At 44.7% G+C, this 25,845-nt stretch overlaps 1 protein-coding gene and 1 long non-coding RNA gene across 2 annotated transcripts in view; one reads left to right on the forward strand and one right to left on the reverse strand.

Moving 5' to 3' along the window:
• Positions 1–25,845, reverse strand: part of LOC134798037 (uncharacterized) — a 189,855-nt gene that overhangs the window by 67,533 nt on the left and 96,477 nt on the right. The window lies entirely within an intron of this gene.
• On the forward strand, positions 146–24,285 carry LOC134797173 (E3 ubiquitin-protein ligase TRIM9). Its single transcript, XM_063769432.1, has 11 exons — positions 146–1,184; positions 1,280–1,375; positions 2,559–2,792; positions 4,226–4,373; positions 7,335–7,361; positions 8,666–8,808; positions 9,578–9,716; positions 18,770–18,997; positions 20,240–20,412; positions 20,824–21,213; positions 21,253–24,285. The coding sequence occupies exons 1-10, from the start codon at positions 507–509 to the stop codon at positions 20,956–20,958; spliced, it is 2,001 nt and encodes a 666-aa protein (XP_063625502.1). The 5' UTR covers positions 146–506; the 3' UTR covers positions 20,959–21,213; positions 21,253–24,285.

Consider the following 25,845-nt stretch of genomic DNA (forward strand, 5'->3'; position numbering starts at 1 on the left):
TAGATTCCATTATTCACAGACAACAAAACTCTATTTTTACACATTCAACAAAGCCCTCATTTCGTTCTTTCCATTCAATTCTCATCCCTACAAACCGTCTACAAAGTTTAGTTCAGTTCAGTTCAGTCCAGTCAGTCAAGTCATTCAACGACTTATATTTGGGCTATGGATGTTGTAACCATTGTTTATTTTTATAAAAGTATTTAGTTCATAACAAGTGTAACAATTGATTATAACAAAATAGACGAAAGAAGAGTTTGACTTAGTACTTACAGCATACTAGTTACTTAATCTACACGTATTGATAGATAGGTATTAAAGAACAGAAAGTTTTGTGCAACATGATCACGTCCATGAGGGCCGCGGCATTTACCAGTGACCCTGGTTTTTATTACTACTATTTTGCAACACTAGAAAAAATAATAAGCAATTCGTTAACAAACCAATAATAAACGGAATTTGATGGGTGCAGTGCTCAGGAAACACGTTTTGTACTAGGCCTAATAATGGAAGAAGAATTACGGTGCTTCGTTTGTAAGGAATTTTACCGAGAACCAGTGCTCCTGCCCTGCGGGCATGCTCTTTGTCGTTTATGTGGGGTGAATCTGCAAAGTCCGGTACATGAGAATGACGGTGCCTCATCGACTGACTATCAGGAGGCGGACAAGGCGTCGGTGTCGAGTGAGACGGACAGCGGTGTGGTCTGCGGCTCCCGGCCTAATAGCTTCGCGGGTACGCCCGCCGCCGCTGCATACCAGAGCGCCGCATTCACTTTAACATGCCCTACATGCAACAAGCAAGTGTTCCTAGATGACAATGGAGCTGAAGGCCTTCCGCCGTTTCGCGTTATGCGAACTATTGTTGAGCGTTTCGGTGGCGTGGCCGGAGCTCCGCCGGCTGAGGAGGCCTGTCAGATGTGCGAGGGGGAGCGCCGGGCGGCGGTTGTACGGTGTGAACAGTGCTCGGTCCGGTATTGCGCTAGCTGCAGGGATGCATGGCATCCCACCCGCGGCCCACTTGCTCAACATGAGCTGAGGACTCTGGGCACAACATGCTCTGACCATGGCTTACCACCGGTGCTGTACTGCAACAGCTGTCTAGTCCCTGTGTGCCAGCGGTGTGTGGCTGAAAGGCACTCTTCACATGTCACTCAACCCCTATCAAGTGCTGCTAGAGCACATAAGGTAATCTACATTATATTGAATTTACCATTCTTTTTATGCTGTATGTTGTTCAGTACCTTTACTTCATATCCTATAACTGGTTTTTTTCTTTGCAGACTGAACTCTCACAAGCATTGCAACAGCTTTCAGAAAAGGCCAAGGCTATGACTGAATATATCCAAGTAGTAAAAGGCTCAAGTGAACAAGTAGGTGTAAGTATTCTACAGTTATCCATGGTTTAAGTTAGTCTTATGTATTTCCTCGCAATTGTTCAGACTCTAGGTATTCAAGCATTTAAATAATATCATAATTGTAAACCAAACTTGTCTAACAAAAAAGAATTTCTATCATAAATAATTATGGGTATTTTTATAAACCTTATATTACATATACATTTATGTCTATTATGGACTACAGTTATTAATTTTACAAGGAAGAATAATTGTTGTTTAACCCCTCATTCAGGCTCATTCTAATATGAGTGAGCTGGTGTGGTGATAAATTCTTATTAGATTGGTTTCATAACTAGACTGGGTGCAATTAAGCCTCTGATTTAATGGAATTAAAATGAGCCTTAACATAGAATACAATTCACTTAATTTGTTTATTTGTACCCATCCAAATGAATTTATATAATTGTTAAACCTGTTTGTCAAAGCTTTATGCATAGCAATTGTTGAACTCATCTGTGAACCAAAGCCACAATAAAAAACCTGGCCAAGTGCAGTCGGACTCGCGTTCCAAGGGTTCCGTACATTAAGTCTGACTCACGCTTGACTGCACATTTCTAATAGGTTTTCCTGTCATCTATAGGTAAAGAACTATTTTGTGTATTTTTTTCGAAATTTTAGACCCAGTATTTGCGGAAATAAAGGGGTGGTAATGGTTATTTTTTGGCTATTTTCATAAATAATTTCTAACCTCTTTATTTTAAAATTATAAAAAAACCTATATTTAATTTGATATATAACACAATATAGTTTGAAAAACTTTATTTTTTAACTTTCTCATTTACCCCCCCAAAAGAGGCCGCCATGTTTAAAATTCATTTGTTTTCGTTATGTCCGTCTTTGGGTCACTAATTTACATATGTGTACCAAACTTCAACTTAATTGGTCCAGTAGTTTCCGAGAAAATAGGCTGTGACAGACGGACAGACAGACAGATGCACGAGTGATCAAGGGTTCCGTTTTTTTCCTTTTGAGGCACGGAACCATAAAAACAAATTACAGTGAAGACATATTTCTAAGGAAAAGGAACATAGATCATAGATCTTATATTATATGGAGATGGAGACAATATTTTGTTGATACACTCAATGTAAACTTGTTCATACACCATGACCTAGCTAAAGAATTACATAGTATAATGCATTATATCATATATGTCTCGTAGGAATCATGCTCTGAGCTAGAACGGCAGATTGAACAAGCATGCGCGGAGGTGTCCCGCACTCTGGGACAGCGGCGTGAGGAGTTGGTCCGAGCAGCAAGGGCGACCCGCGCACAGGCCGCGGCCGACGCGCGGGCCAGGTCCGCGCAGGCCTCGCACAAGCTCAGGGAGGCCACGGCGTTGCTGCACTTCTCCATTGAGGCGCTTAAGGAGGCTGACCATGCTGCCTTCCTACAGGTAGAGTATATCATATCAGAATTAATAGACATGAACTGTGCCACTACGCGAATTTGGTAAGTAAGCGCCACGCACGTACCAAATTCGCCCATGGATGCTTTGTAAATGACAGGCAATATTTTTGTGACAGGCAAGTGACAACCATAGAAAATTTACATAAAAATTAATAAAAATAAAACACAAAATTAAAATTACTAAAAATAGTATAAAGGATACTGCTTATCATAATGTGTTAGGTATCTGAAATAAGTAGGTCATCTTTGCTACAAAGCCGTGCTATGTCATCAGTATAAAGGAATTCTCTAACAGATCTTTACATAACAGATAAAGTAAACATTAGCCTAGAATACTAGTCATAGCTAAATGTATAGTCTTATATCATAAGGCGCGTGTGTAGCGTAACGATTGTTTATCAATATGTGTCACTGATATCTAATATCAAAACATTATTCAGGCTAATCAATGGAGCCATCCAGCTTTGCTACGAATTAATATGGATGTAATGTATTGAATATACTTTATCACTCTATAGTCTATAGGGTATTTTTATTATGTGTGATTATTTATTGCATTTATTCAATATTTATGGAAGTTGCTTTTGTTTGCATGCTATTACTCACCTAGCAATAAGATAAGATGTTGTTGACTAATAATTTATTAGATAGGTATTTGTTATGTTGGAAAAAGTACTTAAACAAATATTTCTTGTTTAGATTAGACAAATAAAAGTAGACAAAGTGAGTCATATATCAATTACATAGATATGTCTGTAGGTACTTAAAAGGCGAGGTTAACCACAACCGAGGTTTGTTTTGCTTATGTAGTGCAGCAAAATGATACCATCACGTGTTCCAGTGACGTGTTCAGGTTCGGTCATGATTATCTTAAAAGTGTTTCTTAAGGCAGACCAGGGGGCTTAGCCAAGTAAATCGAGATGACAGTCGTCAAACGTCACGTGACTATTTTCGTACATCATTAAGCCCCGTCTCCATATCGCGCGGCAATCCATCGAACATTGGCTCGCGCGGCAGCCGCGCACAATGGATACCGGGCTGGCTCGCGAGCCAACTCGATGGCTCGCGCCATACCTCGCTTGGAACTCTTTATATTTGTTGAGACCAGGGGTCGGAAACCGGTATTTGCTCCATACAAAAATACCGGTATTATTAAGTTCTTTTTCGTTCTTTGGTTTATTATTTCATTTTTAATTGGACAATCTTAAAATACAAAGTTGTTAGCCAAATATATGATTCAATTTTACGTAAAGAGCATAAAATAATTCAAAATATTGGTCAATTTAGGGGTTTTTTAAAAATACCGGTTCCGAGCCCTGGTTGAGACATCATAGCACTAAGGATAACTACCATAATATTTTTGATAGCACTGATAAAGTTAGGAAAACTGCCCCCTAATATAGCGATAATGGTAACCAGGTGGGCAGCATCCTGTCAGCGCGCGCGCAAGAGACGAGCGGCACCCTGTGCGCGGCGCTGGAGCCCCCGCCGCAGCCGCCCGCGCTCACGCTGGACATCGAGCCCGTGCTGCGCACCGTGCGCGCCATGAACTTCGTCGAGTGCATCCGTGAGTCCCCCCGTGTGTGTGAGAGAGTGACTAACGCCCAGTCCTGTCATGCGTTGTTGATGGGGCAACCGCCGTCTACGTCATCAGCATGTACCTAGCCGCTTCAGAGAAAAGTAACATCCCTTAGTTTACATTGACGAAGCCTGCGTTGGGGCGTTGAGAACCAGGTTTGTAATTATTACAAATTACATTATAATTAGTGTCCGACCGAATTTTCGGTTTCGGCATAAAAGTCATGTTTCGGTCAAAAAAGTGCCGAACCATACGGCCGCGTCGAAACTTACAACATTGCACTATCAGATCGCGTTCGGCTATTTTTACCCGACTACGGCAACGCAAAAGGAGGGTTATGATTTTGACCGGTATGTTCCCTCATAACTTCTAAAGTACTCATTGAAATTTGACAAAAGACGTGTCATTCTAATCGTGTTAATCATCCGCTGGTTATAGGCTATATGATGCACAAAAAAATGAACACGGCGCCCTCTAGAGGTCATAAAGTCACGAACCAAAAAAATAAAATTAAGTGATGATGACGTGTTATACATCATTTCAAAGAGCTCAATTAGCACATTTCAAATATATAAATATTGTTAGCTTTTGCACCCGGCTTTGCTTGCATGCGCCAGATAAAACATTAATTTATCGGTTAGGTAATTCGAACTATGAATCTACAAGCGCTCTGAGGGGCTACCGCAAAAATCGAAGTTAGCAAATTGCGGGCATTTTTCTCTGTCACTCTAATTACGCCTTCATTGGAGTAAAAGAGACAGAACCCCGCAATTTGCGAATTTCGGTTTTCGCGGTAGCGCCCCTGGATTATATCCGCGTGTTAAGCGACAACGGCGATACAAGAACGTTTTTGCAAAAGAAATTTGTTTGGCCGCTATACATGGTGTTTTTTTAATGTCCTGCAACATTTTATAACGTGAATAGGTATAAGTCCTGAAGCGCTGGTGGCCTAGCGGTAAGAGCGTGCGACTTTCAATCCGGAGGTCGCGGGTTCGAACCCCGGCTCGTACCAATGAGTTTTTCGGAACTTATGTACGAAATATCATTTGATATTTGCCAGTCGCTTTTCGGTGAAGGAAAACATCGTGAGGAAACCGGACTAATCCTAATAAGGCCTAGTTTCCCCTCTGGGTTGGAAGGTCAGATGGCAGTCGCTTTCGTAAAAACTAGTGCCTACGTCAAATCATGGGATTAGTTGTCAAGCGGACCCCAGGCTCCCATAAGCCGTGGCAAAATGCCGGGATAACGCGAGGAAGAAGAAGGTATAAGTCCTGATCAGCCAAAATGTATGAAACAGTCAATTTTTTTACAAGATATGTACGCGTTCCGAAGCCGGGCGCCTCCGGCGCCCTTGTACTAAAAGTGTCGGGCGTAGCCCGACGTACGCGTTCCAAAGCCGGGCGCCTTCGGCGCCCTCATACTAAAAGAGTCGGGCGGAGCCCGACGTACGCGTTCCAAAGCCGGGCGCCTTCGGCGCCCTCATACTAAAAGTGTCGGGCGTAGCTCGACATACGCGTTCCAAAGCCGGGCGCCTTCGGTGCCCCCATACTAAAAGAGTCGGGCGTAGCCCTACGTACGCGTTCCGAAGCCGGGCGCCTTCGGCGCCCTCACACTAAAAGTGTCGAGCGTAGCCCGATGTACGCGTTCCAAAGCCGGGCGCCTTCGGCACCCTCATACTAAAAGTGTCGGGCGTATCCTGACGTACGCGTTCCAAAGCCGGGCGCCTTCGGCGCGTTCATACTAAAAGAGTCGGGCGTAGCCCGACGTACGCGTTCCAAAGCCGGACGCCTTCGGCGCCCTCATATTAAAAGAGTCGGGCGTAGCCCGACGTACGCATTCCAAAGCCGGGTGCCTTCAGCGCCCTCATACTAAAAGTGTCGAGCGTAACCCGACGTACGCGTACCAAAGCCGGGCGTCTGCGGCGCTCTCATACTAAAAGAGTCGGGCGGAGCCCGACGTACGCGTTCCAAAGCCGGGCGCCTTCGGCGCCCTCATACTAAAAGAGTTGGGTGGAGCCCGACGTACGCGTTCCAAAGACGGCCGCCATCGGCGCCCTCATACTAAAGGAGTCGGGCGTAGCCCGATATAGGCGGCGCTCTGCGTGCATTTCTGTACTGAGGACGCCCTTGCAAAAGTAATATAAAGTGACTTCAAATAGTTCGTAACGAAATCATGACCCCAAAATTAATTAAATAAAAAATAAGTTCAAAAACTAAAACCCGCCTACTGCAAATCGCGCTCTAAAAAGTATGAAACAAGATAAAATTCTTATCTGAAATTATCAAGCAAGAATTTTTTTATATATTTACAGAGATTCAGAGGATCGCCGTGGTTGTATGCCACGATTATAAACTTAAAAGTAATGAGGTATACGACCACGGCTATCCTCTGAATCTCTGTAAATACATAAAAAAATTCTCTCTTTAGTTTTTGAACTTATTTTTTATTCTATAAATGATAAGTGAATTGGCGCGCGTTTGTTTATACTACTTGCACGTACTCTGTTTTTGTATTAGTGTTTCATATCAAAGAAAGACCACCGAATTTTTTTTTCACATAGTTATAAAAGTTTCGGGTTCGGCTGAAAGTAAGTCAAAACAGAATCTTCAGTTTAAGTTTCAGCAAAAAATCCGGCTTCGGTCGGACACTACTTATAATATCCTTAGCATGTAAATTTAAAAGCTTAAAACAGGGGTGCATACTTTTTGTTGTACCTATAGTGTACTGTAAGTAGGCATATCTGACACAAGTAGTCACAGCGAGTGTGAGAAATTATTGGTGGGCGAAGTTTAGTATCTACGATTATAAACAGTCGTCAAACTGTTGTTTAACAGGAAACTCCGTAATCTGGTTTATAAATAAGATGAACCCGTTTTAACAACAAACTGTTCATAAAACGGTTGCCGAATATAACTTTGTGCTATTTTAATGCTCACATTTGGAATGCAGCGGACGAAAAGGAAATGGGATCCTCAGGTATGGCGATTTACATTTTGTATGTTCCGATTAAAATTTATATAAATAAAGCTAGTTAGCTTCTCCCGCGACTTCATCTGCGTGAGATAATGATGATTGATAAAAACTATCCTATGCCCTTCCTCAAACTATTTATATCATCAAATATCATCTAACGACTAAATCGGTTCAGCGGTTTAGGCTTGAAGATGTAACAATAAAACAGACAGACCGTTATTATCGCATTTATAATATTAGTAGGGATTGTTTCCGATTAAAATAATCAATATTCTCCTACTTCATTAAAATGGAAATCATAATTAAAATAAATATTTCTTTATGTTTCAGTTTTAATTTTAACGCACCTCAAATCGAAAATAAATAAAGCCAGAAATCTTATTACGGACGATCTTGTTGCAATTTATAGAGGAATACCTGTGGTTTGTGCTCATTTGTGATCTGAAATTGGGTAAATTCGACCTATTTATCCAATTTCAGTTCAGAAATGAGCGCGAAATAAACCGCGGCTGGCTTTCAGCCACACTCAACATACGTAATTAATCTCATATTACAGCCCGCGCATCCAAGTATCAGTGTCATATTTATATTATGACAAAAGTTTGAGTAGCGGGTTTAATTATATTACAGTCTTCAGTCAACCTCAGTATTTTTTGTACCGAGACTGACTGAAATAGCAAGACACGTCGTACATTTCCGTGAAAATACGATGGAAAAGAATTATGCACTACCAGTTAATTTTGGAATGATTTAATGTTTGCAATTTGATGAGCAACATATCGTCACTCTGGATCAGTGCTCGTATACAAAGCGTCGATTTTTATAAGAAATACGATGATTAACTCTTTGCTTAGAACTCGTGTTATTCTATAGGATGATCACTCGGATGATCATGATCATAAACTTATACAGCGCCCCGGTGAAAACGAGAGTCAATTTTACTTTAGTACATACTGTATCCATATTTTATTAATTTCAGACATTTGGAGAGGTTCAAAATAAGCCTAGGTATTTCCTAAAAAGCAAGTGTGCTACTGTACCTACTGAAAAACTTAAAATAGTTTTTCCTCTTCTGGACTCTTCATAAACCTAGGTCTTGGGAGGATTTTTTTACCCAAGTCTTGTATCATGTAAGAGAAATTCGTTTACCCTTTGAACAATTTAGGTTACTTGTACTTAACCATTAACGTTACTGACACGCCAAGGTCCCGGGCGCAAGCGAGCTAATGTAAACCTTACTTTAAAGTGTAAACGGCGGCTTTAGGTGTTGTTGGCGTTCAAAAGGTTAATAAAGTGTCGTGTTGCAGCCCCGGGCGCGCCGACGATGGCGGTGGAGGCGTGCGCGGCGCGCGGCTGCTCGTGCACGCTGGCGTGGCGCGCGCCGCCCGCGCCGTCCGCCGTGCGCGGCTACGTGCTCGAGCTGGACGACGGCCGCGGCGGGCCCTTCCGGGTGAGTGCACTATATGTATATGTACATAATACATCATAATAGTGTAGTGTGTGCTACACACAGCAGCACTAGCAGTGTGTTTGTGTAAGCCAAGTGTAGAGACCAATACCTACGTATGCTTAATTTAGGCTCAACACGGGATTTGGATTGCTTGTAAGTTTTGACCTAAACTAAACGGAATAAGTAACATTGTGAAAAAAGTTACCAAATTCCAAAGTTCTGTAAATAAAAATGTAGGTGTAATGCAACGATTAGGTTCAGCTTGCCGGATTCAAATTCAAATTGTTACAAATTGAAGGGTTAAATTATAATAGAGATGACCTCATGATCTGTCATTATGAATGTAAACCGGTTATAAAATAGGGGAGTATACGGCGACATTGGCGATAGTACAACTTTGCCGGCGCAATGGTCCTAGAAGCTTGCATACATTAAAATTTTTCAGAGTGATTTAAATAAAATTATGTAACCCTTTTTATTCCGCGCAATAACCCTCACTCCCGTCGCAAGTTTCGCGCAGCGCGCCATACCTTGTAATTACCACGATACAAGTTACCATTTACACCACATTTACACGATAAAAGTTTCTCGCATCTTAGAAAAATATATCATCATGGAAACTAGACGTATGTACTATGTAAGATATCGTAACTTAAAGGAATTACATTTGCCTATCGATTATCGTAAAGTACAGAAACTCATACCATGGAAATGTCCCTAAGCTTTGCCGACCAACTCTTTAACCATCTTAATGAATGTTACGATGCAGGAGGTGTACTGCGGACGGGAGACGATATGCACGGTGGACGGGCTGCACTACGCCTCGCTCTACAGCGCGCGAGTTAAAGCCTTCAACGGCGCTGGCGAGGGCCCTTACAGCGAGGTCATCGGCCTTCAGACCTCATCAGGTATATAAGCTACTTCCTTTTTAGCATTATCATTCTTCTTCCTTTTCATTCTGATTCTGATTTGTAAGGTTTATAAATAGGTATGGTTATTTTAAATAGATTAAACGCGAGAGCAAGTCTGTTTTACCTATGTAAGTACCTATGTAAGTACAATTAACCTAGTTTATAAGTAGCAGATTAACAAATGTGGACTGTATTTGTCTGAATAAAGAAATTATTTATTATTATTATTCTCTTTATTCAATTAGGGTCTTAGGTTAGGGTTTTACAATGTGAGTATAAAAGTAAAATATAAAAACACTTACAAAACGATAAAAAATACATATAAACACATTATAAAAATCCTAACCTAGGGTGCCGCCAGCAGCGGGGCAAGGCCCAAGCTACCGGTGGTCAGGGCTGCAGAGAGAGGAACCGGCGGACTATCCGCGCCGTGTCCAAGATCACCGCCTTCTGCATCTGACCCTTGATCCAACCACCTAGCGAGAGTCTCTCAAGATGTTGGTCGAGACTCTTCGCTATTAGACCGTTCACTGAAACGACTATCGGGACAATGATCGTCGAATCAACATCCCACATGGTGGTTATCTCGTGAGCCAAGTCTAGGTACTTACTGGACTTGTCCTTCTCGGCCTTCACGAGATTCTCATCATGGGGGATGGTGATGTCAACGAGCACGGCCCGACGTTGCGATCGATCTATTATCACAATGTCAGGCTTATTGGCTACAATAGTCCTGTCTGTGATGATAGATCGATCCCAATAGAGCGTGGCACGACCATTCTCGAGAACAGGCGCAGGTAAGTACTTGTAGTACGGTACTTCGCGGTCCACAAGGCCATATAGAAGAGCAAGTTGCTGGTGAATAATTCTGGCTACGAGATTATGTCTGTGCAAGTACTCGCCGTTAGCAAGATGAGAACAACCGGAAATGATATGCCTGAGTGACTCTCCGGGACGGCGGCATGCCCGACAAATGTCGACCGTACCGTCCTTCAGGATATATTTCCGATAGTTGTTCGTCATCATCACTTCGTCCGCAATTGCACAGGCAAAACCCTCGGTTTCTCCGAAGAGGTCCCCGAATCGTAACCAGTTCACCGACGCGAGCAGGTCCACATCGGGTCCCGTGAGGGCCTTGTAGAACCGCCTATGTAGCACCTTACTCTCCCATGCCGCCTTGCGATCCGCAGTACTTAGTACCACAGGTTTGCGCCAGTTCTCGTTTGCCAAGGAGAGCGGCGTGAGGTTCCTGTCTACTGCCACCACATCACGATGCATCCCACACTCGTTGTTAAGGAAATAATTCCTGAGATTGTACACCTCGCGGTTGTGGAGATCCTTGGCGTTTAGGAAGCCTCGGCCTCCACACTTCCGTGGGATGTACAATCTCATAACTGACGAGCGTGGGTATAGCATGCGATGTGTGGTGAGCAGTGACCGGACCCTCCGATCCAGGGCGTCCAGCTCGGTCTGAGTCCACCTTAGTATGCCAAAGGAGTATGTGAGCAGGGGCATTACCCAGGCGTTGAAGGCGCGCACTTTGTTGCCTCCTGACAAAAGACTGTTAAGGACTTTTGTGAGCCGACTGAAAAAGCGCTCCTTCACCGACCGTCTAATACCCTCGTCCTCAATACCCAACGACTGTGACATGCCAAGGTATTTATAGGTTTCTGATTCAGAGATAGATCTGAAAGACATTGTCTCAGAGAGTTGTAAATTTGTTGAATTTACAACCCTCCCCCGCTGTACATGCATAACCGCACATTTATCGACACCAAACTCCATGTTGATGGCACTACTGAAACCTTCGGTGGTTTTCAGTAGCTCCGACAAGTCTTGGCTATTTGGTGCAAATAATTTGAGGTCATCCATGTACAGAAGGTGAGAAATGATTTCACCCTCTCTCCGAAGCCGGCAACCTAGTCCCAAATCCTTCAGCAGGGTACTGAGGGGATTGAGAGCTAGGCAGAACCATAGGGGACTCAGACTGTCACCCTGAAATATTCCTCGCTCAATCCTTATAAAATCCTGCGGGTCAGGGGGGTCATCCCCGCCTCCTGGTTGACGAAGGACTGTGGTCCACTGCCTCATACACGCGCTTAGGAAGGCTCTCAAAGCTGCATCAACTTTATACAACTCTAAGACCCTCCCCAACCATGAATGAGGCACCGAATCATAGGCCTTCTTGTAGTCAATCCAAGCGGCTGAGAGGGCCCCCCTGTTCCGCCGGATTTGTTGGCAGATGGTCATGTCTATGAGGAGGAGCTCTTTAGTACCACGGGACCCAACCCTACATCCATTTTGAGCGGAAGCCAGAATATTGTTTGCGACAATGTGCGCGTTGATTTTTGCTCTCAAAATGGATGTAAGGAGCTTGTAGAGTGTAGGCAAGCATGTGATGGGTCTGTAGTTTTTCGCTTCCGTGGTACTACCGGACTTATAGAGCAGGTAGGTGACACCAGTTGTTAAGGAAGGTGGGAGAGAACCAAGCTCGAGGGCTTGTTGGAATTGTGCTGCCAAGCGCGAGTGCGAGCATCGGAACCACTTTAGCCAGAAGTTGTGCAATCCATCCGGTCCAGGACTTTTCCAATTCTGGGCCGTGCGGATGGCACAACTGATGTCATCCGGGCTGATGGTGACTGCCCCCATAGGTTCGATGAACTCGCACTCACGCTCGACAACACTCATCCAACCCCCCTCGGTATGTCCAACAGGCATCGACCAGATGCTACGCCAGAAGTCAGTCATGGCAGTAGCATCCGGCGGCCGCGTGTCGGGCGTACGAAGGTTGGTTTCCTCCCACCTTCGGTACACCTTCCTTTGGTCACTTTGAAAAAGGCGATTCTGCTGGAATCGATCCACACGCTCTCTGTAACGGCGAATACGGTTTGCCCATGCATAGACTTTCTGCTTTAGAAAGTCGATGCGCTCTGTGACATTGGCCATGTAGTCGCGGGGCCTGATATCCGTCCCCGCGAACGCCTGATTCACAAAGCGCATTACTCGGGGGCGATTGTTGCCCCCCCTGAAGCAGATTAGCTTTGCGATGAGAGTCCTAAACGAGCTGATACGTCGCTCGATCCGCGCTTGCCATGCAGGGACACCTCCGACGGTCCTAGGTGCACGTTCAGCGTCCGGGAACTTGACGCGAGCAACACGGCACGCCGCGATGGCTCCGCAGTACAAGATCGAGTGCGTATCATCTAAATCTTTACTAGTCCGTAAATGTGGCTCTAGTAAAGCGTTTAGGGCTCCCATTAGCGCTAGATTGCGTCTATTCATAGGCAGACGTGGTAATCGTGGCCTAGAGTTAGTTGTGGCGCGATATTGCGTAATCACCTCTTCCAAAGTCCTCCTCAGTTGCTCATTAGCAGTTGTACTCACATTCTGACTCACGAAGTCCCCCTCGTCGGTACAGAAATCAACCCGTGGCGCCCCCGGTGCCAGGTCGGGTGCGGGCACCGGATCCGGCGACGTGGCGGGCAGATCCCGCACCGAGATGGAGTCCGCGCGAGCAGAGAGAGCCTCCTGGCGAAGCCGATCAAGTGTCGCGTCATCCAAGCGCTTTAGCCGCTGAATAACGCGCACCTGATCCGATAATCGCTGCTCCGACACGGTGATGGTGGGTTCAAGAGTCTGAAACAGAGGCAGTATTCTCGAACGGTAGGCGGACAGCTGTGTTCCCCCCTCTGTAGCCCCATAATAGGCGCGCATGACATTCTCGTTCATATCTCGAGTCCATCTCATGCGTCGCACTATACCACCGGTAGCGGGAGCCGTGGGCGGGGCAGGATGTCCCGCAGGCCCCAAGCGTGCCGGCAGCGGTGGCCGCCCTCGTCGCGCAGGTGGTCGTGGCGGCGGCGGCGGCGGCCCGCTCTCGTCACTGGACCCGTCTGTGTCAGGCGCCGTTGCGAACTCGTCGCCTGACGACGATGTGGACGAGGAAGTGGACGAGGCGGGCGGGGGTGGTGGGCGTGCGCTTGTCGTTACCGCTTTAGCTCGACTCCTAGTAATCATTTCTAATTTCGTTCGTGGTTTTGCCGGTGGTGTATGACAAATGTCAACATGGTATTAATGCGACTGCAACCCATGGTCGCGGTATTTATAGTCAATTATATCAATTGTCCGCATGATTCACTAAAAACTGGGTTCACACATGAGTAAATTATCAGTCTTTTAGGGCAAAAACCACATGTAAAAATATATTATATGAAAAGAAATGTAAAAGGACGTCTGTCAGTGTCAGCGGTTTTTTTTTTTTTTTTTTTTTATTATTATTCTCTTTATTTATTTTTCGTCTTAAGTTAGGTTTGTTATAATATGAATATAAAAGTAAAATATAAAAACACTTACAAAACAATAAAAAATACATATAAACACATTATAAAAAACCTAACCTAGGGTGCCGCCGGCAGCGGGGCTTGGCCCAAGCTGCCGGTGGTCAGGGCCGCAGAGTGAGGAACCGACGTACTATACGCGCCGTGTCCAATATTACCGCCTTCTGCATCTGACCCTTGATCCAACCACCCAGCGAGAGTCTCTCTAGGTGATGGTCGAGACTCTTCGCTATGAGACCGTTCGCTGACACAACTATCGGAACAATGATCGTCGAGTCAACATCCCACATGGCGGTAATCTCGTGAGCTAAGTCTAGGTACTTGCTGGACTTGTCCTTCTCGGCCTTCACGAGATTCTCATCATGGGGGATGGTGACGTCGGCGAGCACGGCCCGGCGCTGCGATCGGTCTATCAGCACGATGTCAGGCTTATTGGCGACAATAGTCCTGTCGGTGATGATAGATCGATCCCAATAGAGCGTGGCACGACCATTCTCGAGAACAGGCGCAGGTAAGTACTTGTAGTACGGTACTTCGCGGTCCACAAGGCCGTATAGAAGAGCAAGTTGCTGGTGAATAATCCTGGCTACGAGATTATGTCTGTGCAAGTACTCACCGTTAGCAAGATGAGAACAACCGGAAATGATATGCCTGAGTGACTCTCCGGGACGGCGGCATGCCCGACAAATGTCGACCGTACCGTCCTTCAGGATATATTTCCGATAGTTGTTCGTCATCATCACTTCGTCCGCAATTGCACAGGCAAAACCCTCGGTTTCTCCGAAGAGGTCCCCGAATCGTAACCAGTTCACCGACGCGAGCAGGTCCACATCGGGTCCCGTGAGGGCCTTGTAGAACCGCCCGTGTAGCGCCTTACTCTCCCATGCCGCCTTGCGATCCGCAGTACTTAGTACCACAGGTTTGCGCCAGTTCTCATTTGCCAAGGAGAGCGGCGTGAGGTTCCTGTCTACTGCCACCACATCACGATGCATCCCACACTCGTTGTTAAGGAAATAATTCCTGAGATTGTACACCTCGCGGTTGTGGAGATCCTTGGCGTTTAGGAAGCCTCGGCCTCCACACTTCCGTGGGATGTACAATCTCATAACTGACGAGCGTGGGTGTAGCATGCGATGTGTGGTGAGCAGTGACCGGACCCTCCGATCCAGGGCGTCCAGCTCGGTCTGAGTCCACCTTAGTATGCCAAAGGAGTATGTGAGAAGAGGCATTACCCAGGCGTTGAAGGCGCGCACTTTGTTGCCTCCTGACAAAAGACTGTTAAGGACTTTTGTGAGCCGACTGAAAAAGCGCTCCTTCACCGACCGTCTAATACCCTCGTCCTCAATACCCAACGACTGTGACATACCAAGGTATTTATAGGTCTCTGATTCAGAGATAGACCTGAAAGACATTGTCTCAGAAAGTTGTAAATTTGTTGGATTTACAACCTTCCCCTGCTGTACATGCATAACCGCACATTTATCGACACCAAACTCCATGTTGATGGCACTACTGAAGACTTCGGTGGTTTTCAGTAGCTCCAACAAGCCTTGGGTATTTGGTGCAAATAATTTGAGGTCATCCATGTACAGAAGGTGAGAAATAACTTCACCCTCTCTCCGAAGCCGGCAAACTAGTCCCAAATCCTTCAGCAAGGTGCTGAGGGGGTTCAGAGCTAGGCAGAACCATAGCGGACTCAGACTGTCGCCCTGAAATATTCCTCGCTCAATCCTTATAAAATCCTGTGGGCCAGGTCGGTCATCCCCGCCTCCTGGTTGACGAAGGACTGTGGTCCACTGCCCCATACACGCGCTTAGGAAGGCTCTCAAAGCTGCATCAACTTTGTACAGCTCTAAGACCCTCCCCAGCCATGAATGAGGCACCGAATCATAGGCCTTCTTGTAGTCAATCCAAGCGGCTGAGAGGGCCCCCCTGGTCCGCCGGATTTGTTGGCAGATGGTCATGTCTATGAGGAGGAGCTCTTTAGTACCACGGGACCCAACCCTACATCCATTTTGAGCAGAGGCCAAAATATTGTTTGCGACAATGTGCGCGTTGATTTTTGCTCTCAAAATGGATGTAAGGAGCTTGTAGAGTGTAGGCAAGCATGTGATGGGTCTGTAGTTCTTCGCTTCCGTGGTACTACCGGACTTATAGAGCAGGAAGGTGACACCAGTTGTTAAGGAAGGTGGGAGAGAACCAAGTTCGAGGGCTTGTTGAAATTGTGCTGCTAAGTAGGAGTGCGAGCATCGGAACCATTTTAGCCAGAAGTTGTGCAATCCATCCGGCCCAGGACTTTTCCAGTTCTGGGCCGTGCGGATGGCACAACTTACGTCATCGGGGCTGATGGTGACTGCCCCCATAGGTTCAATGGACTCGCACTCACGCTCGACAACACTCATCCAACTCCCCTCGGTGTGTCCGACAGGCACCGACCAGATGCTACGCCAGAAGTCATTCATGACAGTAGCATCCGGTGGCCGCGAGTCGGATGCACGAAGGTTGGTTTCCTCCCACCTTCGGTACATCTTCCTTTGGTCACTCTGGAAAAGACGATTCTGCTGGAATCGGTCCACACGCTCTCTGTAGCGGCGAATACGGTTTGCCCATGCATAGACTTTCTGCTTTAGAAAGTCGATGCGCTCCGTAACGTTGGCCATGTAGTCGCGGGGCCTGATATCCGTCCCCACGAATGCCTGGTTTACAAAGCGCATTACTCGGGGGCGATTGTTGCCCCCCCCTGAAGCAGATCAGCTTTGCGATAAGAGTCCTAAAAGAGCTGATACGTCGCTCGATCCGTATTTGCCATGCGGGGGCACCTCCGGCGGTCCTAGGTGCACGTTCAGAGTCCGGAAACTTGACTCGTGCAACACGGCACGCCGCGATGGCTCCGCAATACATGATCGCGTGCGTATCATCTAAATCTTTACTAGTCCGCAAATATGGCTCTAGTAAAGCGTTTAGGGCTCCCATTAGCGCTAGATTGTGTCTATTCATAGGCAAACGTGGTAATCGTGGCCTAGTATCGGGTGTGGAGCGGTACCGCGTAATCGCCTCGTCCAGAGTCCTCCTCAGTTGCTCATTGGCTGTACTACCCACACTCTGCGCGAACTCCTCCTCGTCGGCACTGAGATCTACCCGCGGCGCCCCCGGTGCCTGGTCGGGTGCCGGCACCGGATCCGGCGACGTGGCGGGCGGATCCCGCGCCGAGGTAGAAGCTGCGCGAGCAGAGAGAGCCTCCAGGCGAAGCCGATCAAGTGTCGAGTCATCCAACCGCTTTTGCCGCTGGATGACTCGCACCTGATCCGATAGTCGTTGCGCAGTCACGTCGATGGTCGGTTCGAGGGCCTGAAACAGTGGAAGCATTCGGACACGGTACGCGCATAAGTTGGTTCCCCCCTCTGTAGCCCCATAGTAGGCGCGCATGACGTTCTCATTAATGGTTTGAGACCATCGCATGCGACGCACTACACCACCGGCAGCGGGAGCCGTGGGCGGGGCAGGATGTCCCGCAGGCCCCAAGCGTGCCGACAGCGGTGGCCGCCCGCGCCGCGCAGGTGGTCGTGACGGCGGTGGCGGCGGCCCGCACTCATCGCTCGACTCGCTGGTGTCGGGCGCGGTGGCGAATTCATCGCCCGACGACGATTGCGAGGAGACGGATGATGCGGACGGGGGTGGTGGGCGTGCGTTTCGTGGAGACGCTAGTTGAGCTCGTGTTTTGCTTCTCGTTTGCATTTTCGTTCACTTAGGGAGTTTTGTCGTACATGTTGAACATTATTTTCCATGGTCGATTATGATAACCCGTACATATATACGTAATAGTATGTAGTAGTCTTGGATTATATTTTTCGTAAAATTAATGTAGAAAGCAACATGTAAATACAAAATCTAGAAAATAATTTAAGAGATTTTACAAAAACACGACTGACGTTGACAGCGTCATTTTACTTTTTTATTCTCTTTATTTATTTTTCGTCTTACGTTAGGTTTGTTATAATATGAATATAAAAGTAAAATATAAAAACACTTACAAAACAATAAAAAATACATATAAACACATTATAAAAAACCTAACCTAGGGTGCCGCCGGCAGCGGGGCTTGGCCCAAGCTGCCGGTGGTCAGGGCCGCAGAGTGAGGAACCGACGTACTATACGCGCCGTGTCCAATATTACCGCCTTCTGCATCTGACCTTTGATCCAACCACCCAGCGAGAGTCTCTCTAGGTGATGGTCGAGACTCTTCGCTATGAGACCGTTCGCTGACACAACTATCGGAACAATGATCGTCGAGTCAACATCCCACATGGCGGTAATCTCGTGAGCTAAGTCTAGGTACTTGCTGGACTTGTCCTTCTCGGCCTTCACGAGATTCTCATCATGGGGGATGGTGACGTCGGCGAGCACGGCCCGGCGCTGCGATCGGTCTATCAGCACGATGTCAGGCTTATTGGCTTACTTTTTTATTATTATTATTATTAATCCAAAGAGTGGGTCTGTTGTGGAAGGTTGCGTTCAATGTTAATGTGGCGTTGCTCTTACAGTACCTCTAACGCAGTTCGTTCCACTTGGATGCAATGAATTGATGATTTGTTTAACCTTCAACTCCCAGGGGCCTATTTGTTTAATCTGTATTTAAAATTTGATTCTCGGTTCGTTTTACCTTGTTTTCACAAATTCCGCACAGCGATATTAAATATAAGTGAAATTCCGCAGTGGCGTGGTTCACATGGGACCTGCGGTGCGCGGCCGGCGAGGGGCTGACGCTGTCGGCGGACGGGCTGGCGGCGCGCGCGGCGGGCTGGCAGCCGCGCGTGGCGCTCGCCGACCAGCCGCTGGCGCGCGGCGTGCACTACTGGCGGCTCGTGCTCGACGACTACGACGGCGACGCCGACCCCGCCTTCGGCGTGGCGCGCGCCGACGTCGCTAAAGATAAGATGCTCGGTAAGGAATCTTTTTTTCTTAGACCCGTTTTCGTGTTAAAGCCTTCAACGCCCACTACACCGTATCATACCATGACCGTGCTGTGAACGTATCAGGCACGGAATTTAATGCGATACGGACTACTATGCCCACTACACCTTGTCCACATTGTTTCGTGTCCGTACATAACGGGTTTAATGCCCGTAGGAACCGCGTATCATCCCCATAGCATCCGCCTATAATCGCCGTAGCATCCGCGTTTCATCCCCTTAGTACCCGCGTTTTATTCGCAAGAGCAGGACTCGTCAGAAAGAGCAAGCGAATAGTTATCAGACTGGCAAGAGCGAGCAATAAATATGGCAACGCGCTTATAACGGGCTTAGAACGGTCACCATAAGCGGTTATAAACCGTATGCTCACCGTTTTGCCGCCTGCACCCACCGTTCTGGCAACGTTGCCTGCCGTGCACGGAGCGTTTCAGCACCGGCAAAATATCCTCGCCGACAATTTTTGACGGTCCGTGCATGGCACGCGACGGGTATGGTCGGTGTCGGAACGGGCTAGTGGGCATAGTCTCATACTTTTTTAATACAAAGATTTTTTTTTTGCGTGACACGTTCCTACTACGGTCATGGTATAATACGGTGTAGTGGCAGGGGTGCGAAACTCCTGACTTCGGCCAAACTCGGCTCCGCTCGGCTCAGCATTGCTCCGAGCAATTATTAGGGTTGGCACCACTTGACTTCCTTTTGCGTGCACGACCACAGATAAGATAATCACTTGAATTTTGACAACCCTAAATAGCCGAAAGGGATAGTGACATATATTAGAAAGGGATAGCATGATTCGACCCTGAACCGCTGTCAAACTTCGGTTTTGTAGGAAGTTTCCTTTCTGTACGGCAGTACTATTATTTATTCTGTGGTAGTGGGCAGAGACCTTAAATGCTAAAAAATAAGTATTTTGCTGCAGTTTGAATGTGTCTCGAGAGCTTTTCGGTATAAGCATTATTCAGATATTTCGTATTTTGTTGCATTATTATTGGGCACGTCTCCATATGATCCAAAGTTTGACTGGTAGACGTTGCCTTTTGGGTTTTAAGGCGACCATTTGTACATTTTTCTTTTGTGTGATTAAGGAGTAAGTGAAGGTTTGCGTATCGTCTTCGATCGAGCTTATCATAATCCAGATATCATGTTTTTGGATCGTCATCATCTTTTATGGTATTGATCTCTAGATAATCGGTTCTATTTGGGTGTTTAGGAAGCGACGCGCTAGGCTGGGCGATGTACATCGACGCGCGGCGCTCGTGGTTCGTGCACGGCGGCGCGCACGGCGGCCGCGCGGCCGGCGGCGTGGCGCGCGGCGCCGCCGTGGGCGTGCTGCTCGACCTCGGCAGGGGCACGCTGCGCTTCACCGTCGACGATACCCCGCAGGTAACGTACCTGGTCTACGTGCTGCTGGTAGCTTCACATGTTCATATTAAGAACCTGAATGAGTACCTTCACGTTCCTGGACGCACAATCGTTGAAATTAGCGCGTGATACATTTTTTCCAGTTAAAATCACGTTTATTCTCATTGATGTAAATGTTTCACGTTTTGACGAAAAAAATCGGAGAGATTCATAAATCGCACACGCACCAACGGGCTATCATTTTACTATATTATTTCTAATTTTGATTATTACTTTATCATCATGTAAATTTTTGGATTGGCTCAAATTGCGTCTCTGTTCTCCAAAAGATTCTGCGTCAGGGATCCGCTTCCTTTTGTGATCTTTAGGTTACTAACGACCGTTTTGAAAGCACAGCCACAACCACTCGATAAAGCTAATGACCGTTTACAGGGCGAGATCGCGTTCACGGGCCTCCGCGGCGCGTTCTACCCGGCCGTGTCGCTCAACCGCGGCGTGGCCGTGACGCTGCAGCCCGGCCTGCCGCCGCCGCCGGAGCTGCTGCTCGACCAGCTCGCCATCGAGTGAACACCGACACGTTGTCGCCGCGAGTGCCGCCGTCCTGGCGCCTTTGACAAGGCCCGATCTTTGACTGCTAACCGTATCACGAAATATAGAGAAGCAAATTCAAAACTTTGTCCTAAACATTGATCCAAAACCAAATTAATTACTAAGGGTGGTATTCGATCTGTTCAATTTCTTTTCACCTCAGCAGCTCGAACAAGGGTACTTTGCTTCTTAAAAACAGTGAGCAAAATGCGATTTTGCTCACTGAGTCATTTTGTCTCACTCAGTGAGCAAAATGCGATTTTGCTCACTGAGTGAGACAAAATTACATTCAAGTGACCTTTATAGTCAAATTTCATTTCAACATGCGGGGTCTAATACAAGTTCGATATACTTGGGTTCTATTATCTCTGTCCCTCTAGGTATGTTCTCACTGCTTAGGGTGAAAAATTTTGTGTACTACACGAGATCAAAGTTATTTACATCTCGTGCGCTTTTGAATCCCTTACTACGCTCAAGATTCTAAATTAGATTCACTCGCTACGCTCGTGAATCTATTATAGAATCTTTCGCTTGCACGGGACTCAAAATAAGCACTCGAAGAAATATCAAACTTTGATCTCTTGTTGTACAAATAACTATTGTCCAATGTGTATTTGCGTCTCACATTTTGCTTAGTGAGAGAGTGAGACGCAATGACATTGGACAGATGGAATACTACCCTAAGCGAGTTTTCCAATACCAAACAAAACGTTTTCAAAGAAAACTGAATCGTAAAATTGGAAATCTGACTTGATAACCCCAGTCCGGTTCCACTGGCCGTATGTATGGCTCGGCATCTAAACTGCGCGATGTGCCGGTGAACAGAGACCGCGTGAATAGGTCTGTCACTATTTTCTTGGTCTCAATCTTAACAAGATTTTGTCCGAATGCACCTTGGCCGCATTGATATGGAGCCTTTTAATTGCCATTGCTATTTTATATTTATATAACACGAACCTTAATGGTATATTGGACGGACATTTTAAACTATGGTCGGCTATTGCCGATTGTAGTAGTCAAAATGTTAAAACAGTAAAAGTCAGAAATCAGAGTCAGAGCTGTGTCATAGTCATAGATCTTTCTGATAATACTGACGGTCTATGTTACACAGAATTTAGGTAAACTACTTATAAACCTTTCAACGATTCAAGAGGCAGACTATGAGTCCTTTAATAGTCACGTGTCGTATCCTGCAATTAGTCGAAACGTGCCTTTATGATGCATTGCATGGCCATGGCATGATTTCATATATCGTCAGGTGACAACCAAAACTCACTAGTTACTAAAAAATAATTAAACAAAAATCACCCTTATTCATGTGTTAATATGGTTCACTATGGCTATTAACTTGTAGTAGCAATTCTAATTAGTGAGTTTTGATTATCACCTGACGATATATTTTCCCCATGGACGTGAATTCTGGTACAGTCGCCATCAGATATAGCCGCCAAGGTGCTCACAATTACCTGAACACGTCTGTATTGTCAAGGCGCTAGCTTCTGTCTGTTAGTCTGCGTACTTAAAGAAGCGCGAAAAAAATGTGTTCTTTTGGTTAATCATTCATATTGAACAATTAACTTAGGTACTTAGATATCGAATTTATTATATTTTTATTATTTGAACATGTATACCCGCCCAATAGTTAAAACACTAACTTAATTAGTAAGTAAATTTTCATAATATATATTGTTACCTACACAGGTATAGCTAGTAAGTGTTGAGTACACGAAAATATCACATTTATCGTGTGCGTATAATTATATGTAAACATATAATTGTTCCGTTATAGTTCGGTCCATTTGACTGCAACTTACAGATCTAGGCAAGTTAATCAATAAATCTATTAGAAAATAACGGCAAAGTTAGGAAATACGGAGGCAAAGTTAGTGTTTAACCCCTCGTGGTAATATTGATCCCCTATTAAGCGAAACATTCTTAAATTGAACCACAAGCGTAGCGAGTGGTTCGATAAGTGGAATCTTGAGCGTTGCGAGGGTTTAATGCATGATTTTTTTTTTCACCACACCAACACGAGACAAATACTAACTGTATGTATATTACAAATCATATCCAAATTAACGTTATTAAATATAAATCATTCAAAGTCGTCACTTAAAAGTCAATTCTACCAGCCAACATGAAGAAAGAAGAAACTCAAAATAATAGATATTATGATGATAGATTTCATTTGATAATTAATAATAATGTCAATGAGTTTATTATTATAATGTGGATTTGTTTTTATTAGATTTATTAATTATTGTATTTTCTAACATTGTAATCTTGTAAATAGGAAAAATAACTAGATTAAAATAATATAAATGAAATAATGGATAAAATGAAATTTTTTTCATCCATTTTCCCAGAGTAAAGAGAGCCTTTACAAGCTGGTGTGGTGAAATATATTACATTAAATATATTAAGCGAGCCTCCGTAAAATTTGCAATTAATTTTGGGTACCACCTGGTATTGTGTGTATTTTTTAATCTTTTTTTTTAATATCCTGTGTTGCAGACACGTGGTGATATTTTTATATCACTTTATTTTTTGTACTAGGTATACTTACAATTACATATTATTGCATTCCGTTTGCGTAGCCTCCGATGTCCCATGTCTTATTTTTTACTTTTATATTTTATTTTGTTGTATTTTAATAATGATCTCTAGATAGCTACAATGTATTTTTTGTATAGTCAGCAGTCGTTACATAGCAAGTTACATTTGCGTTGATAAACAATTCTGTCTATTTCTTTACTGTAGGTACAAATACATTTCATTTTGTGTCACGTACCTAATGCAATAATTAATAAATATTTAAGTTGAACACGAACAAACTTTTGAAAAATTAATTATTGGAGTAATTTAATTTGTGTGTTCTAATCATTTATTGTTTGGAAATAGGTAGCTGAAAATAATGTAAAATTAATAAATATCTACAAATTTCTTTGCAAAGGTGCATGTCGACCCGACCTAATGAAATTACAATAGATTATTTGTACTTCTGGTGCAGGTTATTTATTTTATGAATTTATGATTTAATGTATTATTTCCGCCTTTTAAATTAAAACTTAACCATAATTTATTATCTTACTATACAAGAAAACTGTGCCATTGTCATGAGACACCAACATCTTTTGTATATCAAAGAATTGGCGTTGTTGAATTCTTAAAACGTGTACCTTTGTCCTAAATGATTGTATTTAAATGTATTGTAAATGCGTTATTTAAGCGGAAATGTGTGCTGTTCTTATGTTAATGTACTGAATGATTATTGCGACTGATTTACAATAAATTTTAATAACCTTACTCGATGGCTATTTTGTTTTACCACTCGCGTTCTTTTTATTTGCTTTTTATCCCCCGACGCAAAATTAAAGAGGGGTGTTATAATGTTTGACACCTAAGTCTGTCATCGTAGCTCTCCAACGGATGGACCGATTTCGATGGGTTTTTTTTACGTGAATGCGAGTTTCCTTGCGTTAGGTCTGTTTGATTCGATTCAGCAGTTTGAAGAGTATCAGGGCGCGTAGCCAACGTGCCAATCGTTAACGCTCCGTAGCGTATCGTAGTCATATCTCTCTCTATCACTCTTCCACACTATTTACGACATTCAGGCCTATTCGGATTTCGAGATAATCACAAGATCTTAAGACGATTTAGAGATCAACTAGATCTACATTAGATATCGACTAGATGTGACTTGGATATCTAAGTCATATCATAACTTGTCGAAATCGTTCAAGAGTTTAGCAGGAGATCTAAGGTCCACCACCTTGCATTTTGGAGACAAAGCAAACCGCTTGGAACAGGTGTTCCTGGGGGTGATCTGAGCTGATTAAGCCCGGTTGCCAAGAGGTTCCCCCCAGCAGGTGGGCAGGGGAGGGGGGGTAAAAGTGCCTCCGGCGCGCCTCACTCTAATCTTTATATCTGCATACATCTCGCAACTATATCAACTTTGGTGTCTTTTTCGTGTAATTCGAGGATGAAGAATTCATTTCTGTGACTAAATTTTCACTCACCCATACAAAAATTTCGAGAAATTCAAAATTCAAAAAAAATCTTTTAATTTTTTTTTTCGTAAATCCTCTAAAAAATTTAAACTATGATGATTTGCTCTAGAAAAAAAATACCTGTGAATAGCCCAGTTATCCTACTATACAGAATAGTAAACTTGTCATACATTTTTTTTTCATAACTGTTAAAAAAAATGTTTAGTGTCGCGCGGCGTACCTGCATTGTAAGAGCGGTATGCAGCGTTTAGGATTTTTAAGTATGTTTAGATGATTTCTGATAAGTTGTTATTCTTCTGGTTGTAGATTACATTAATAAATTACTTCTGGACGTGATATATATACAAATATAAATTAAATATATAAATAAAGATGTTTGGAAAACTTCGCCAACAGAGTTAAGTATTATAAATGTGATAAAATTAACATTATTATTTGTATGTCTTTTCCATATCTCGGGACCATGGGGTCCCGGACCTTTGGGAGGCGTACGTGGGGACGAAGCCAACAGCGCAGAGGCCCTTTAAGGCACGTTAATCTAAAAGCAAGGGATACATGTGGTGGATACTATCCCCGAACGCACAATGTGATACATCCGGAGATGGTCCCCGCCAGGTGCAAAGACTATTGCAGTGCAGCACTTTTGTGCTGCGATGGGAACTAAGGTCATGGGCTATAGATTTGAAAGTTGAATGGACTGGATAATGGGCTATGGGAGAGACTAGCGGACACCTGCCGTGACAATCAGTCTCAAAATTGTAAATGACAGGTGGTGACTCGCCAACTCATTGAGTGGGCCCCGCAATGGCCGTACGCACAGTGCGACAACAGGGCAACACTTTGGAGTGGCTGTGAG

This window comes from Cydia splendana, chromosome 1 (genome assembly GCF_910591565.1).
Source record: "Cydia splendana chromosome 1, ilCydSple1.2, whole genome shotgun sequence".
Taxonomy (NCBI): Eukaryota; Metazoa; Arthropoda; class Insecta; order Lepidoptera; family Tortricidae; genus Cydia; species Cydia splendana.